General features: G+C 35.4%; 1 protein-coding gene across 1 annotated transcript; it reads right to left on the bottom strand.

Annotated features, from left to right (window-relative positions):
- Window positions 1–711: 711 nt before the first annotated feature.
- LOC143553643 (hydroxyproline O-arabinosyltransferase RDN2-like) lies at window positions 712–16,840 on the bottom strand. The gene is made up of 8 exons (XM_077043593.1): window positions 16,431–16,840; window positions 15,570–15,637; window positions 15,285–15,486; window positions 14,534–14,631; window positions 3,085–3,154; window positions 2,917–2,988; window positions 1,163–1,276; window positions 712–1,050 (listed from the first exon to the last, which is right to left on the bottom strand). The coding sequence occupies exons 1-8, from the start codon at window positions 16,815–16,817 to the stop codon at window positions 988–990; spliced, it is 1,074 nt and encodes a 357-aa protein (XP_076899708.1). The 5' UTR covers window positions 16,818–16,840; the 3' UTR covers window positions 712–987.
- Between the last annotated feature and the right edge of the window lie 1,816 nt (window positions 16,841–18,656).

Raw genomic sequence — 18,656 nt, 5'->3', positions numbered from 1 at the left:
GTTAAAAGGCCAGAGATAACCCCTAGAATGCAATGTTTTAATTAATCAGGAACTTTATATATGACCCGAAATAAATGGGTTTGGACCCAAATAGGGCTTTGCATCGCCAGATTATTAGGCTCGAGCGGGATTTTGATGCGACTGTGAGGATGACACGTGTCTCAGATATTTTACTTTATTAGAATAGGTAGGTATGTTTTCTTCATCATTACTACGTACTTAAAAAAATATTAATAATGCAAGTAATAATAAAATTAAGTCAAAGGTTATTTTTACTTTATTTTTCTATAAAGCTCCTTATTGTGTCCATGAGTTATGACACATAGGTTGGTTTTGAAAAAGTAATTTGTGGTAACACGTTATATTCAAGAACAAACACAAATATAAGTTGAGTACAAACTAATTAGATTAATTTGTGTAGTTTTTATATATATACTTTAATCTAAGTAAATTATATTAATAGATTAGAACCATGTCAAGCGCGTGAATGGAAGCAATCAAATCATTTTTAAACAGAGGTTTAAAAAAAAACCTAAAAGTCTCTTGATAAAATATAATTTAATTATAGTCAACTAAAATATATGACATATATTTGTCAAGAAACAATATTTACACTAACAAAAAGGTAAAAGTAAAAAACTTGGAGATAAATCTGCATTAGGATCAATCTTATAATAGGTGTTAATTTAGAACATGTTGAAATAGATTAAAAACACTAACCTATTTTTGGAGGATGGGGTGCAGCCTTAACCCTTTATTTGTTTATTTATTTTAGTATTATTTTAGTATGCAAGTCAAATTTAAGCTATATTATTTATAAAACTATTAAGATTGACTATCAAATGTCACATTGTCACTTAAGCTTAAATTACCATCTCAAACATTCAAGTTACCACGATTAGTATAATAAAAAGTTCCCTATAAATAATTAAAAACATTGAACTTTTAAAAAAAAATGGTCGTTTCACTTTTGTATACCCTTGTTATTTATTCTGTATCCCAATTTGGAATATTAGCTGTTGCTTCATTCACCATCTTTACAAGAGTCACCTGCATCATATATGGATTGAGAACTTAAGTTCGGGTCAGATTGACTAACTGTTAAAAATTGTGTTGATCAAACACACAAGACCGATTCGTCCTAACTCCTAAGTATACTTACCACACTTTCAGGAACCCCGGGTGGGGGCATAGGTAAATTTCTTGGTATGGGTCCGTCTAGATGCGATCTTTTGTCAAATTGCCATTCACCAATCGTTCCATACGTTAACTCACCCTGCAATATCAACGGTTATAACAAAAAAAGGTAACTGATATGATAATTGTGAGAACAAACAATATTGTTGAAATTTTTAAGTAGTAATCTAAAATAGAGGTGTGCACGAGCCGAAATAACCGGATTCAAACACGACAAGTTCAGTTATATGTTTGTTTACAAAATAGTTTTTTTAGTTCGGTTTTAGTTTTGCTATCAACCAACAACCAAACTGATTGGAACCGATTTTATGTATTTTATAAGAAATTAATAAATTTTGTAACTAATGTACACTTAATTATACATAATTTCTACATCATTTGCATTCCATTTTATATTGTTTTTTAACACGTCCGCACCATCATGCCTCTTCAACACGCCCCTCCATGACATGGGTCACGCCCCACCTAGCACGTCCTCGTGCCTAACCATTTTTGCAGTATGTACATGACCAAGTTAGTGGAATAAGACCTTGTCTCAGCATGAGGCTATGCCCCATCAGACACAGGTTGTGCATTTGTGCCTCACCTCACATACACATTATAAATTGGATACTTAGCCTATTTCTTAGGAATTTGGTCATTTTGAGAGAAACCCACTGTTTACTCACATGAACCAGAGACTATAAGCTACTTCAAACTCTTTGGAGGTCCATCCATCATTAAGAAGAAGCTCTAGCATCACCATATTTATCTAGCTTGGACTTTTGGTCAGATCATCTTGTTTCTACCATGAGATCCATGTTTTCTTGTAGTTTACGAATGTTTAATGTCTTGTTATGTTGAAAAGCTTTATACCTTATCATTGATTTATGAAGTTGTATGATGTTTATACAGACTAGTAAAAAATGGTTGAAGGAAATTTTGATTGCTTATGATAATTGCTTGAACATATATATATCCTAATATTTTTATTTGAAAAGATTGGACATTTGTTATGGTTTTGCTTAGCTATGGTGTTCCATTGGATTTATTAACACATATACTTAGGATGTCATGCGTAGCATGAGACCATAATTGAAGGAATGCATGAATATTGTCAGAATTAATCAATCTTAGATGGATTAGATGTTGTTCATGTAATATTTCCAAAAGGTTGTTAGATTTGATGCTCTTGATTGAATTATAATCTATGTTTTATGTTTTTACATGATTCTTCACATGTGCTTATTTGTATGATTTTATGTGATTAATTTGTATCATTCATGCTAGTTTTCCAAAAAGTTATTAGGAAAGTTATAGTTAGTTAAAAATCATTCTACTTGTTGAATAGTGAATTTACCACATGTATATGAATAACATTATTAAGATTCAAGTAAAAATCATTCTACTTGTATTTTACTATTCGTTGCATGATAATTCAGTTTTAAAAACAAACAACTACTTTGCTTGATTGGTTATTTATTTACATAGATTTAATATCGAAAGTCACCGTGTTTATGGATTAATACTTGGTTCTTACCATTATCTATATTACTATTCCAGACGTGGCTTAGCCCTTAGGTGAAAACCCATTTTAAAACTCGATAACATGTGAATATACATACACACACAATTTTCACACATCAGTAACCCAAATATTTTAAGTCCAAAGGTGTAATAATTAATTGAGATAAAATATAACCAGATCGACCCTGTATAAAATACAATGAGTCAAATTACCTTCACGTTGTAGTCACATCCATAAGTGTAATGAATGATAAACTTTTTGCCAACTTCCGTTGCGAATGGGGGCTATAAAATTGAAGTCAAAAGTTATTTTAAAAACACATTTAAGTTTACAATGCATTTGTTAATATCCGTAAATATAAAGAAAATAGATTTAAACACCTCAAGCATAAAATCCTCCCTAAGAATGTGTTTCACTCCATGCAAAGCAGATGCCACAGCATATCCATACCTGCCATAAGGGTAAAATGTTTTTACAAAGTAAGCGATATGCAAACGGGTTATATGGTCAATCGTCTTTATGATTAGGTTTGGGATGTTGAAGAAAACCTAGTTATGGACCTTAGGTTATTTGAATAATAAAAAGACATTTGGTTACTTTCTTTTGGTTGATGTAACGATACATGTTTTGTTCTTTCATATGAATGCTTGTGTACTTTGATTTGAAATTAAATAATTATAGGCGTGCCTCCCACATATTCCGTCGTAAGTTGGGGTGTGACAATGAATAATCATCAATTAGAAAAAATGCACTCATTGACTGCTATTGTTAGAGTGGTAATCAATCCACACAGAACATGGTGCACTAGTTTCAGGGTCCGAGTTACCTTAAACATCATCAATTGAGGAAATGATTGCCTCGTTTGCTTACCGGAAAAATAAAATTCACACAACTTGTTTTCATATGTAATCCTACACATCCTTTCAACCATTTCCCTCCTAGACATTAGCTTTATTGACTTAAAGTTCAAGTGGCCAAGCCTGGCTGACCACGTCCAATTTGTTTATTCAATTCGGCTAAGAAAACTAACTGGTTTACCAATCTTCGATTATATCCAGTATAGATGTGACATCCTAAAAATTTTAAGCCCAAAATAAACAAAACGCCAAAATGTAGAGATTAACCCTGCAAATTGTGCAAGTCGAATCTCGACGGACCACCCCGAAATTAGCGACGGTCTGTCGTGTAATCTCGAAGTTAGCAGCTTACGATCGACCACATGTCTACACGTGGTGCCTAGTTTACAAGCCGGCGGACCGTCGGCTACATTGAAATGGTCCGTCGTTATCGATGACATATCCGTTTCTGACAAATCTCAAAACGTGGCGAGTGATGCGTCAATTGGCGAGCCAACAGACTATTGCGATTTCCCAACGTTCCGCCAACGGTACAATGGTTCAGCTATAAATAGTGACCATCTCCCGACCAGTTCATTCAACGTCACATTCCAACCACACTCCCACAATCCTTGAAGCTTTCCTCGTGCCTCGTAAAGCATGCCACAATCTCGTTGAGCGTGTTTCGACGTTCCAAGCCTTTGTTCCAATCCATTGAAGTTTGTGCCATCCCAAGGCCACTTCGAAGTTCCAACGTTTCATTCCCTTTATATCCGACGTGTAGTAGAAGTGTTGCCCATTTTGTTATTAAGCTTTATCCTCCAGTTACCCGTGTTAAGGTATGGCTTCCGATTAAGTCATTTCAATACATAATTACACCCTAGTGGGAGATATAGCCTAAGCCTTAGAAAAGTTATTTTATATATTTAAGATTTTAATAAATAAAGTTTTACAAATTAAACATTTCTTCACGACTAAGAAATGCAAATGTTTTTATAAAAAGGTTATTGTCAAAGAACTTTACTTCATACATTTCTTCATCGTGAAGAACCGTAGTATATAAAATGGAAAATAAACAGAAAGACTACATGTTTGACTGTTATATCAATACAAAGGTTTGCATAAATGTATAAAACAGACTAAGGTCTGAAGCTAGATCATTTTATCTAGATAAATTTATTAAACTGTTGTTATCGAGTTATAAGTCTGAGATAATCATTCATACAAACGGTTGTTATCTAGAAAAGCTCATCAAAAGGTGAATGTGTTCAACCCTTATAAATATTTAAACAAGTCATTTAAACAAAGTTTACATGGGATTACGGATCCCTAAAACTTTAGTATATGCTGGCTCTCGGGCTGGTAATACGTGTGTCTCGATTCAAACATATGTGGCAGAGGGTAGACATACCATACCACGCTTAGCATCATGTCCTTGCTCATTGAGCCCACCTATAGGGACTTAGGGCTTGGCTATTTGATATAATTGGTACGTTGGTCACCGGGACCGATGATTGTTTCAAGTATGAACTAAAGGTTTACATAAATAGTTTAAAATCAACATGTTCACCAGCATTTGTCGTTGATGTATTTTATAAAAAGCGTTGTACAGGTAATAAGCTAGACACATGTTAGAATATGATTGAATTAGTCATTAGATGATCTGATGGCTCAGATGCATTTTGAATATGTGAAGGATGTAAATTAACGTTTTATTAGTTTAAACGTTTTGTAAGACTATCATGTATTTAATTCCTGTGATTTTTAAGACTTCTGCTACACAACAATACTTTGATATACTTATAAAGTAGGTATGTAACATCACGTAAATTTCGGGCCAAAAATGTCAAGTTTCTAAATTATAGGGATCAAATTTGCCAAAATCCAAACCCCATGGACTAAATTGCAAAATCTGAAATTTCTGATCCATTGCGCTACGCGATGGATCAGAGGAGCACCCCATCGCGTACCGCGATGGGGTTGTCTGACAAATGTGACACGTGGCACACGGTGGCAACGTCTGCCGCCACGTGTCGCCACGTGGCAAGCCTAGTGGGTGACTGGCTAGGCCTACATCGTGGTACGCGATGGGCCAGCCAAGGAACCCATCGCGTACCGCGATGGGGTCCCAAATCAACCCTATAAATAGCGGCCATGGGATCTTCCCCAACTCACACCAAATTTCAATTTACTCTCTCTCACTACTCACTCTCTACACCTCGAAATACGTGCCAACGATCCGTCTCGAAATCTGTGCCCCGAAACCCCGTTTTCCATGCCTAGTACCTCGTTATTCGTGCTACGTCTCGACGACGTTCCAAACTAGAAGAAGGTGTTGCCATACATCCTGACTACTACCTCGAAGTACGTGCCAAGAAGTATTGGTGCCTCGAGAAACGTGCCAAGTGTGGAAGGAAGTGTTGATCAAGTGAAAGTTGAAAAGCGAGTAGCGTCGGAGTGCTGCCTAAGTGTCTAGGGTATTTCTAAGCCGACAAAGGTAGGCATAATGCCCGACCAAAATAATAATAAAATATTATAACGGCTTAATACCCGCGTGTAACGATTCCGACGAAACCAGATATACCCTAACCGGTAGACAATAGTTACGTCATATTTAATGTCGGGTACATGAATTACCATAGTAATTATACGAGAATACATGGTTTACTGTATTGATTGTACGTGAATATATAATTCATCGTATTGAATATGCGATTAATCGATCAATAGTTATTGAAACCCGAACGAATCGAGGGTTCAATTATAGACGATATCAATGATATTTAGTGATGTTTACGAAGTATTAAAGCTTCGGGATAAGTGAATTAAAGCACAGAAAAAGAATTTCGATTTAATGGTACGACGGTACGTTAAACGAAACCTTTAATACCAAACCGAGCAAGAGACGATCGATCAAGCCGAAAAAGATGCACAATAATTAGTAATATGATGTTTTAAGTTAATAAATGTCATGGTTTAAGTTTTTAAAGTTTTTAAATCGGTTTTATATAAATTTCATTTTTTAAGCCGAAAACGACCGTTTTAACCTCGTTTTAAGCCGAATTAAACGTTTAACCGAAAAATGAACTGAACCAGATTATCCAAAATGTTATCCAGATTACAGGAATCCAAATATGTGGCTAGAAATGGAGAGGTGGGTCCCACCCCACCCCCCATGGATTCCGATCGGCATAAGGGGTGTAACCCCATTGCCTTGTTATTTTTTTTAAAACAAACCTCCAAGATCTTACTCTCCTCTCCTCTTCATGATCTAAAAACCGAGAGATTTAGCAAGAAAACCGAGGTAAAAATCGAGTTATGTACGTGTTCATCTTCTTTTCTTGAGTTTATTTGCAAGAAAATGAGGTTTCAAAGATGAAAACCGATTCTTGCATGATCAAGTGATGTATACGGGTTATACAAGGGATCTTGGTCCAAGAAAGGAGTTAAACGAACCAAAAACGAATTTTTACGGTTTAAATCTTTGTTTTTAAATCATAACCGAAACTATAGTGTAAGAGGCTTGATCGTGAGTGTAACTTGCTTGGTATTGTGGTATGTTGGTTGTAGGTTCTGTATTTAGTGGTAGATAAGGCGGAAAGACGAGTTTGTAGCTTGTAGTGGCGGAAAACGAAAGGTATATTTGGTTTATGTTCGGTTATGGATTTTTGGACAGATTGTGTATGGTTTAGAGTTAGGTCATGAAATTTTACAGAGGTGTTAGATATATGAAAATATGAGTTCTGTGAAATTTTGGTAATTTTTGGGCAAAGGATGAATATTTGGTGAATTTAATGCTCGGTTTTGGCTAAAAATGGTGAAAAATAGTTAAATATCATGAAAAATTCTGGAAAATTTCAGATAAGCTTTTTATATCATGTAAAAGTCACACAAAAAATTTTAGGTCAGTTGGAGAAGTCTAAGTAGGCTTTTCGGTTAAACGAGTTCTAGGGTTTTCTAGCTCGGTTTTAGTAAAAATGGCATGTAAAAAGAGATTTTGGTTCTGGAAAAATTACAGGGGACTATGTGAATGGCAGGGGTCATCCAGGAAAAATTTGGGATTTTTCTAAGGTCGTTTGGTATTTACGACATATTTAGTGTTTAAATGATGTTTAAAAATAGATAAATAAATTTTAAATATAAAATTAATTCTGGAAATATTTTTATAAAATTCCCCGCTGTCAAAAAGTGATTTGTGCAAAATTTCAAGATCCGAGATTAAACGGATAATTATTTATGCTAATTATCAAACTTTTAAAGTTTAAAACGCGTAAACCGGTAAAGTTCGCCTAAACGAGCTGACCGATGTATAATAACCCTAAAAAGGGACTATTTTCATATAACTGAGTTAAACAAGTAAAAATAAACCATCCGAAAATAATTCGGATAATTTGTTTAATTTTAAACGATTTAACAGTTTCCGGTGCACTAATGACGGAAACGGATCCCGTGGCCAATCAGGGCGTCTAAACCGAGCTCTAATTTCACAAATTTAATTAAATTATCAGTCAACAACTATTTTCGGGTTGTGTGTGACCAAACTCATTTTGAAACGTAAAAAAACGGATAACCGTGCTAGGCACGCAAAACGGGGAAACGAACTAATAGTAGTTTTGACTACTGAACTCTAAACGATAGCACAATCTGAGTCCGTAGAAGTGTTTCTGGGTTAACATTGCCCCCGGAATGGGTACAGTACTGGGTTAACAGTGTCCCCAGATGTCCCTAGAAGTGTTTCTGGGTTAACATTGCCCCCGGAATGGGTACAGTACTGGGTTAATAGTGTCCCCAGATGCCCCTAGAAGTGTTTCTGGGTTAACATTGCCCCCGAAACGGGTACAGTACTGGGTTAACAGTGTCCCCAGATGTACCGGTTAACACGGTTAAAGTTATATTAATAGTGAGTGTATAGTAACGATCGTAGGGATCATATTACAGATTGGACGTGTTAACTGATAATGACTGTTGTTACCTGCTTGCATGTGCTAAGGTGAGTTTCACGAGCCCCTTTTTCTGAATTGTTTTTAAATATTTTCCCGGGGCGGAAGCATGTTACTCCTGAAATGTTTAAGTACATACTGAACGCATGGATTTACGTGGATTTATATATATTTTATTGTACGGGAATCGTACGGAAATGTACTAAGATGGTAATTGTCTGAGTTGCTAACATTCTAAGGCCCCGGAACAGGAGTGATTAACTGAAAGCCCGTAGAGTGTGGATAGTACTACTGGTCTGACAAACCCAACTGGTCCGGCATGGATTTGCTGATGTTTCCCAGCCAGTTGCACATGTCTATTTTGTTGTTATTTATTTTGCTATGTAATGTTAGACATAGCGGTTCGGGGCAGGTCCGTGGGCGGGGGATATGCCACGGGGGTTGTGTGTGATAGTCAGAGGTTTCACTTGTGGGCTCAGCATAATTACATCGATAATATTATATTATGATATGGATTTATCATGGTTTACTCAAATTGTGAAACTCACCAACTATTCGTAGTTGACCCGTTTTCTCACATGCTTTTCAGGTACAATTAAGATGAAGTGATTGCTTACATGCTAAGTGCTTGATGTGTGTAAGATTTGCGTGCGGGATGTTAGGATACATTATAATAACTAGAATTATGTATCTAATGCATGATGTGTGTATCACCTAGACGGTAATGAAATATGAGATAATGTAATTTGAAGTATATTAATGTATGCAGTTTTCTTTATAAACAATGTGGTTGATATCAGAGGTGTCTGTTGCATCCCGTTTACGTTTCTGCTGCGGTTACGGGGTGTTACACCGAGTCGATATAATTCTCGATAAACAAAGAAATGAATAAAAAAGAAAATATAGAAAGAGAAATAAGAAATATATATGAGTATATATAGATATAAATATTCTTTGTTAGAAATATATTATTTAAGTATAATGAGTGTACTTAAATAATAAAGAAAAGAATACGTTTCTTAATGAAGAAGAAACGTCGGGTTTTATAAACTAAAAGTTTATTAAAAACTTTTCAACTAAAGGTTTTAAAGTAAAATGGGATAATGAACTAAAGGTTCATCGAGATAATTAAGACTAGAGGTCTTAAAGCCGGATCGTGTATCTGACTAATGAATGTTATACTCGTACTATTGGTGCGAGATAACAAGAAGAAATCTACGTACGGTGTTGGAAGCCGATCCTATTGAAAAGGTGAATACGCCTCACTTTTACAAACTTGTTTTCAAACAAACAAACGTGTTATGTGTAAAACTTTACATAAGGCTTCGTGTCTCTAAAAACATTATAAATAAGGGTATAAGCCAGCCCTCAGGCTATGGTATACGTTTTTCTGGATCCTTACATATGTGGAATGCGGTGGGCACATCGCACCACGCTTGGTCACGACCTCCAGCCACGATGGGCCAGACCTAAGTTACGTCTAAGTGGGGAATGGCCATGTGTATATTTATGGTACCTAAGTTATGTCATAAACGCTACGGTGTTTCGCTGAGGTGACCTAGTGCAGAGACTCAAGTTTATGATGATTGTTTTAACTTGATTATTCCTAAGCCAAGATGGGCTGAGACTTACGTGGTCTCAAGGGGTAGTTAAGTAAAGAAAATATTTTTTAGCGTCAGCATATTCACCAACATTCGTTGCTGACATATTTTATTAACATTTTGCAGGTAACCAAGGTTAGAGCTTGCAAGACGAAGAAGCTCAAGAATCCGATGGCTCGGATAATTTTGTGTAAATATTAAAATATGATGGTTTTGTAAAATATATAAACAAGTAAATACTAAACGAGACTTTTGTCTCGTCTTTTGTAATATAAATATTTATAATACCGATCCTTATGTTTTTATAAAGACTTTCGCTATAACCCGCTACTCTGATTTATTTACAAACATGGTAACAACTATGGATCATACCCCTAGGCCTAGAATGGGGGTGTGACAAGGTAACTATGATTACACACCTAGGCCCATGGAGACAGGTGTAACAATAGCCAATTATGGGATTGAGTCAGGTCTATATTTTCAGGCCTGACCTAGACTAACCATGTTGCTTCTAAGACTCAATATGAAATAGACATCTGTAAGCTAGCGATGTTCTCTAGTTTTAGCTTCAAATAAAATCAACCCCTTCTCGCATATATCAATACAGGATCCGTCCATGAACTTAACCTTTCCCATGACCCGTTTGTTAAGTTCATAAACAAAGGACTAGTAACGTGTCATGTGGTTAATCGCGCCATTGTCCATGTACCGCACATCACCATCCTTGGATTTGTGTTTTTCATGTATAACCTTCTTTTCATTCAAGAACACCGTTTATTTAACACACTTCGTCATAAAAAAGAATGATCCTTCATCTTGGATGCTTTCACCAACTTTACTTCGCCTTGAACATTCTGCTTTTTGGTCAGGATACTTGTAAACAAAGTGTCCAAACTTATCACATTAGTAACATTGAAAAATTGAGTGGTCCTAGTCTTTTTTGTTCACGATTTTGGATTCGTGGCGTGTTCTTGATGATTGTGGTTCTGAAACGACCTACGACCACTTTGTCCCTACCCACATCGACGTCCATGACCTCCACGAGTGGAGTCATGATCATTTAAACGACTACATGATGATCCGAAATCGGTGAAACGTAAGCTTACCTTGGGTCACAATATGCATGTCTTATTCCCTGACCGTTATTGTAACATCCCGAAATTTCCAAGAATAATATTTAATGTATTATTCGTTAATGATGGAAAAGTTTACTAGAATTGGTAGAGAAATGATGACGTAATAATAAGATGGTTCAAGTAGGCTAAGTAGATGGAATTAATTATGGACCAAAAAGGAAAGATGGGCCTTAAGCCCATGGGCATAAGGGAGTATAAATACCCCTTAAACCCTAATCCTTTCCATTATTATCTATCACTACATCATAGCTTACACCTTGAGAAACACACACACCATCCTTTAACCCGAGCCTAGATTCAAAGTTGAAAACCCGAGCTTGTTGGTGCTAGATCGTCGTGTCAAACCTAAACAAGATCAGGACCAGCTCGTGTTCGTATAACGACTCGTTTAAGGTACGTTTATATTTATAAATCTTTCATATAGGTTGGGTTTGGTTTGGGAAATCATAGATCTGTGTTAGTATGGTAAAAACGAATCCAACGAAGCTAAACTTACTGAAATTGATTTCAGTTTGATAGGCTAATTGTTAGTATGAAGACCCATAACATATACGCATAAATCGCACCCCGTAAACCGGATGTTTTGAAAGATTGAATGGTTAGGGTTTGTAGGCGCTGCTTAGACAATTCCAATGATACCTAAATCATGATTTTTGGTTAAGAAATGAAGGTTTAATCGCAGATCTAATATAGTTTGATTGTTGGGTGTTCTTGACGATTTTGACTTTGACCCTAAGTCAAAGTCTGGATAAGAACAGTGATGATTCGTTATGATTGACCAGTTCGTTACGCGTTCATAACGAATGAGACCCAATTCGTGAGACTTGATAACGAATGAACTCTTAAGTTCGTTATCTATTCATTCGTTAGATAAGATAACGAATCTGGTAATTCGTTATATGCTCATTCGCTATGCTAAGGTAATGAATCAGATGATGTTCCGACAACGAATTAGCATAACGAATCAAGTAACGAACCAGGTGATTCGTTACTTGCCAATTTGTTATGTGAGGATAACGTACCAGACGGCGAATCAAGTTATGATGAGATAACGAACCAGAATAGCGAATTAGACCACGAATCAGGCTTAATTCGTTATAAAGATTTAGTTAGCAAATTAAATAATAATTTAATTTTCTAATGGAAAATGTGTTAAGATAGCTCGACCCCAGCCAGGGGCTCCGCCCCTTGGACCCTGCTAGGGGCTGCCGCCCCTAGAACCCCGCTGTCAGGGGCGCTGCCCCCGAACCCCCGTTCGTTGAGGGTTATAATTAGACCAGGAACGCGTTATGGGTAGTGATAGTTAATTGATATGTGTAATTGTTATACAGTTAGTCGTGCACAGCTAAAAAAGGGAATAACTATTAACGGAGAACGTAACCGCATCCAGGTGAGTTTCTAGCCCCATTTCCTTGTTATGTTTTCGGGGATGTGTGCGTACTCGATGTGACAGTTAATACACTTACCTTAAATGGTAAGTGTATGCCAGGTATGATATATGTGATAGATACGATTGATTGCTTGTCGATACGTGAACGATCTTCGGATATTGCATGTATTGCCAAGAATAGTGATGATTATCTCCTTATATGGATATTAAATGATAACTTATATATAGAGTTCCCTCTACGGATAATATATAAAGTGTTCCTTTAATGGAAAGCATAGTGTTCCTTTAATAGAGAGCCCAATGTTCCTTTGATGGAAAGCATATTGTTCCTTTAATGGAAAGACCAGTGCTCCTTTGATGGAAAACATAGTGTTCCTTTAATGGAAAACATAGTGTTCCTTCTATGGAAGTATATAGGATGTTCCTTCTATGGAGAATATATATATATATATATATAGAGAGAGAGAGAGTCATTCTATGGAGAATATAAATAGTAGGGGTAATAGTAATAGTTCTTTTAATAGATATTATGTGACGTTCCTCTTATGGACATTTATACAAGGTTAAGATATGTATGTATGTAAGATATGTGTATGTATTGTATGTCGCCTAACTAACTAGAACTCATTCAGCTTAGCTGACTTTTAGTATGCACGCAGGTGATTATGATTAAAGAGCTAGCATGAGGTTGGCACATGGCATGGATCGAACGGATGGCATTTGAAGATGGAAAAAATGATGTTTTAATACGATGATTTATGTTATGGTTTTAAAGGAAAGATTAAATGTTTTGTAATAAACGGCTAAAGTTTTGTATTCCGCGAAAGTTTTAATAAACTCTTATTTGTAGAACTGTGTTTATGAGTAAATCCGACGTTAAAGTGAGGCACCGGGAACGGGGCCTTACAGTTATTCATATGCTTTTAAACGTTCTACCACGTCTTCACACCCAACAGTTATGAGATCCAAAGTTTGTACAAAGGAGACAACAATCTAAATGAACTTACTCTGTGGTAGACTTTTAAGGAACTTCATAACCAACTTAGTTTCCCTAATCACCTCCCCTAAAGTTGCCGACATTGATATCGTACTAGAGAATTTCACCACAAATTAGTCAATGGTCTCAATCTCTTCATCTCTAAACCATCAAACTCAGTCGTGAGGGCTTGCAATCTTGCCTCCTTAACCCGATCAACCCCCATTATGTGTCTTAATCGCGCTGGCCGACGCCATATTACCCACTTACAAGATTGTGACTTTCGAGATTGATTGGAACATCAAAGCAATCGCAATGCTCCAGGATCCATTGCACATCAACCATGTTATATCTACGGTATCCCAAACCTTATGCACGTTCAAGAGTACTTTCCTTCAAATTGTCCATATTATGTAATCGGAAATTGTAAGCATAGGAATTTGGAACGCATCCGAGGTCCAACTACCATCGCTCGTCTTCGGTGTTTCTTTATCAGTCATCGTTCTTAGTTAAACCCTAATCGTGAATACAAGTCAATCTTAGACGATTGTCTTCACCGTTACTACCATCGATCTTATCTCGATACAAATGGATGGGAAGATCTTCGGTTTAGGTCTGATACCAACTACAAACTGATAATCAGAAACACATATTAACACACAATTTTAGGATAAACTCCTGTATTGTTATAATCAAGAAACTAACTCAATACTCGATTATAATATACTACTTACAATAACCAAATCGTGGATATGTATTTATAAAGGGAGACTTGACTTGGCCAACAAGTAATATCAAATATAATGAAACCCTAATTGTAACCCTATAAACTCGTTATATCATTAATGAATCACGCAATCTCAAATAGATCTAACCCAACCACCTATACATTATGGGCTTATGAGATGGAAATTACCAATACCCATACCCAATTATGATATTTAACTCACATTTCTAATACCCATCCAAAAGATTTATCTGTCTCCGGATCATTCTTCATTCTTAAAGAAACATTCATCCATGTGGGAGCAATTTTTTCAAGCACGTCCTGCATAAAGTCACTCAATTGCATTACTTCACTTATTTTACACATGTAAAAAGTTTGGCCCGTTTTATCTCCAAAAGGTCAAGGGTAAAAAATCGCCCAAAGTGTAGTGCATAAACGTCTTAAATTATTTTACTTTTAAAAATTAATACTATTAAAAGGTTAAAAAAATTTGATATGACTTTTTAATATTTTTATGAAAAATTCCCACAACCTGATTTTCGTTTATTCAAATCCCTAAACATCTCAAAACGAATGTTAAATTCTCTAACTTATCTAGGATGCATGTACGTGTGAAATTATATTTAAAATAATAACTTATTAGCCCAAATTAGTCAAATTTGATGAAATGACACTCAATTGCACAAAAATAAATCAATAAAAAAAAAAGTTATACCATCTTACTTTGTCATACCTAGGGGTAACAAAGTATTATTTTAAATAATTTGTCACAATTAAGTAAATTATAAATACGTTCAGATACTTTAATATAGCAAAACTAGGCTGAGTTATTGTTCATGTTTAAGGACCTTAACATACAAAAATTGTGTAGGGTGTTTTTTTATGCCGAATAAGAAAAATATGTTGATTTTTAATGTTATTGACCCTATTCGAAAAACTTAATTTAAAATTATATATATCTGTTATACACGTACCTTTCTTATAATAACAGGAGAATTACCAATTGGGTCAACATTAGTTATTGGCCCATTCTCGTTAGGAAAATATTTTCGAATTATTTTTTCGTTTTCTACAGGAGCCATGTAATCAAACGGAAAGGCAGCCGGAACTATTCCATGGGCCAAATTTAGGAGTGGGTTTACATATATGTGATCAGGTTCTGCCATGAGTATGTATCTGCAAAGGGCAAAAGAGTCATTTATTTGTTGAGAATAATATTACTTATTAAAATGTGTGTTTAGAATTAATAAGATGCTTACTCCTCTTCAATAGTTGCCCTCCTTAGCCATTGCACAAAGGCCCAAGGTCTATTTAAAACTATGTAACCCTGCATGCCAAATAATAATAACAAATAATAATAATAGTAATAATAATATCCATGATGTCATAAATCATTTTTTCTAAAGTTGTATTATTTGACTCATACCCAAACGTTACTTGTATGACACATAGCAAAAGGTTGCCCATTTGACATGTGACCTATCTTATCAAGACATCTTTGTCCCATACCTAAATATTTGTTTGACCATACCAAAAGGTAACTCTTTCGTATTTCAATAAACTCCGTAATAATAAAAAAAATAATGTTTTTTTTATCTATGGCCTAATAAAAGGTTACCTGTAACCCACCCGACTCAAATGTCTTTTGGCCCATAACCAAAAGTTACTTTTTTGACCCATTGCAAAAAATTATATGCTGTACTTGTGACACCCAAATCAGACATCTTTTGACCCATGACCAATACCGAAAGGATACATCATACATGTTTGACCCGTGATCCACCCGACTTAAAGCAACTTTTGGCCCATATCCAATGGTTACTTGTTTGACCCACATCAAAAGGTTATCTATTTACCCATAGTCCCATACCCAAAAGTTACCTGTTTGACCCGTGAGACACCTAAGTCAGGCTTCCTTTGACCCATGCGCAAAAGTTACTTTTTTTGCCCATATGCAAAAGTTACTTATTTGATCCATACAAAAAAGTTGCTTGTTTGATCCATACCAAAAGGTTATCCATTTAACCTATGACACGCCCATTTTACCACCTCAAGTATTGACCGTGTACAAGAATAAAAATAAATGATAAGAAAAAGTAAACAAAGATTCAGTCTCTTACTTTATCCATACCAGGTGGAAGCGGGTCAACAACAAAAGTCGGAATCTCATCCATCAGATTATCGGGTTGGCCCGAATGCAGGATCCGGGTATATTTTCCCATCTCGGATCCTGCCACATTTCTCATTCTTTTATACCAAAAATACATAATTCGGCTTTGCCATTTGCTATACTCACTATCTGTAGCTGTCATTGCCACATGAAATAACGCCTTTGATCTTTCCAAATTATCAGGCATCATATTATTAGCTTCACTCCATAACCCTCCATAATTCAGCATATGGCTGTGAATCACCATTGTTATTAAATTATACGTTGCGAAGAACGAACCACCGATCAAAAGAACAATTAACAGTGTTGATGAAGAGCTACAATTTTTCCTTGCCATTGTAATTTCTGTTCTAGAAATATTAACCTTCAGAGGAGCTTTCAAACCTCACTGTAATAAATACAATCAAAGTCAAAGTTGTGTAAGTCAATGCGTTGACTTTGACTGTGTTAACCACCCAACAAGCTAAATATTGAAATGTGATACTTAGCAACATTAATTAGTAAGTATAAAACATTTAGTCACTATTCTTGATTTTAGCCTTAAAAAAACATTATGGTATCAAAGGAAGAATTATGAAATTATGTCTTTAATGTAAATATGTTTAATGTTTTATTGGTAGAATAGTTATTTTGAGATTAATAAAGCATAGATAATTTGAATTAAAAGGTTGGGTGAGGCCCAATGGGCCAAATCTCATCTGAGCCCAATCCCAAATATGGAAGTAGACATGCATAAATCGGTTAACCGGTTATTCGAAAACCAGTTAATTTAATAACTAGTTATTGGTCAAAGACCAAGTAACTGGTAACCAACCGTTGGTTTTTTCGGGTAGAAACTGGTAAGGGAGGGATCGGTTACTAACCGGTTAGAGAATCAGTTAGAAATCAGTTAGTGACCGGTTAACCGATTTGGATGTGCTCCTCTATATGTAAGCCTATATTGACGTGCAATGATGCAAATACTATTTACCAACGGTGAATAAATGAACCAGTTATTGGTCAATGTGATCAAGAACCGGTTAGGTTAATAACCGGTTTCACCATCTCTAAAAACCTAACCTATATAGTAATATAATTGATTAGGTTCATAACCGGCTTATAACCGGTATTCTTTTATTAACTCAATTAAATACTAAATATATAAAATCAACTCAATAAAGTTTTTTTTTATTGATTTTTGAAATTTTCAAATTTGCAAAAGTTACAAAAAATATTTAAAATCACATATAAACTTTACACATATACGTATATTATACATACATGCACACACACACAAACATTTACCATATGTACACACATATCCTAACCGGTTATTATATAAATCATGATTTCGGTTAGCCGGTTAATAACCGATTCCTCTTTCAAAATGCCAAACCAAATTCTCAAATTACCATCATCATCAGCATCATGTATATACATATTACAAGTATTGCTATTATAGAAACCAAATTACAAGCGATGATATTGGTTGCGTTTACCTTAGTTGACGCCAAAAAGGCAACACGAGACTTTGATCAGATGGCGGAAACGAAACGTAGAGATGAAAAGTAGTGAAACCACCTTTGTAACTATGAAGGTTGTTGCACCTTCATTCTTGTCAGTGAATATAGCATAAACAAGTCTTGTTGCATACACGTATGTTATTAAAGGGTGTCCTAATGAGGAAACAAACAAACAAATACTACAAATCATTCTTTACTTAAATTCATATTAAGTTTTATATTTTATAAGTATTGTATAACATTAGATTAAAACACACTATATTAAATTAAAGCAAACAACCTCAAATGCAAATACATATAGATATGATGACTTATAATCTAACTATCTATATAATTGCCTATCATGAAATCCTACGTGTCGCTCTCAGGTTGCCCCTCCCCCCATCAATTCTCTAGAGCCACCAGATTGCTTGATTTCTAAATGGAGGCTTCTCATGCATTTGACCCGAAATCGTGGGTATGGGTCTTACCAAACCAAGATAGTCTTTAAATGGGTTATAACATCTCATTTATTTGTGAAACTCTTTCATAATCAAACAATAATTTTCGAGGATCATGGGTCTCACCAAACCCGGATAACTCTTAAACGGGTTATAACATCTCATTTATTTGTGAAATAACCCCTTAATCATCAAAGAATAATTTTCGCGGGTAATAGGTCTTACCAAACCCCT

This window comes from Bidens hawaiensis, unplaced genomic scaffold (genome assembly GCF_021521415.1).
Source record: "Bidens hawaiensis isolate Kalapana, Puna unplaced genomic scaffold, B.hawaiensis_p1.1 tig00017348_1, whole genome shotgun sequence".
Taxonomy (NCBI): domain Eukaryota; kingdom Viridiplantae; phylum Streptophyta; class Magnoliopsida; order Asterales; family Asteraceae; genus Bidens; species Bidens hawaiensis.
Note: the sequence above shows the minus strand (reverse complement) of the source record. Positions and strands in the feature narration are given on the sequence as shown.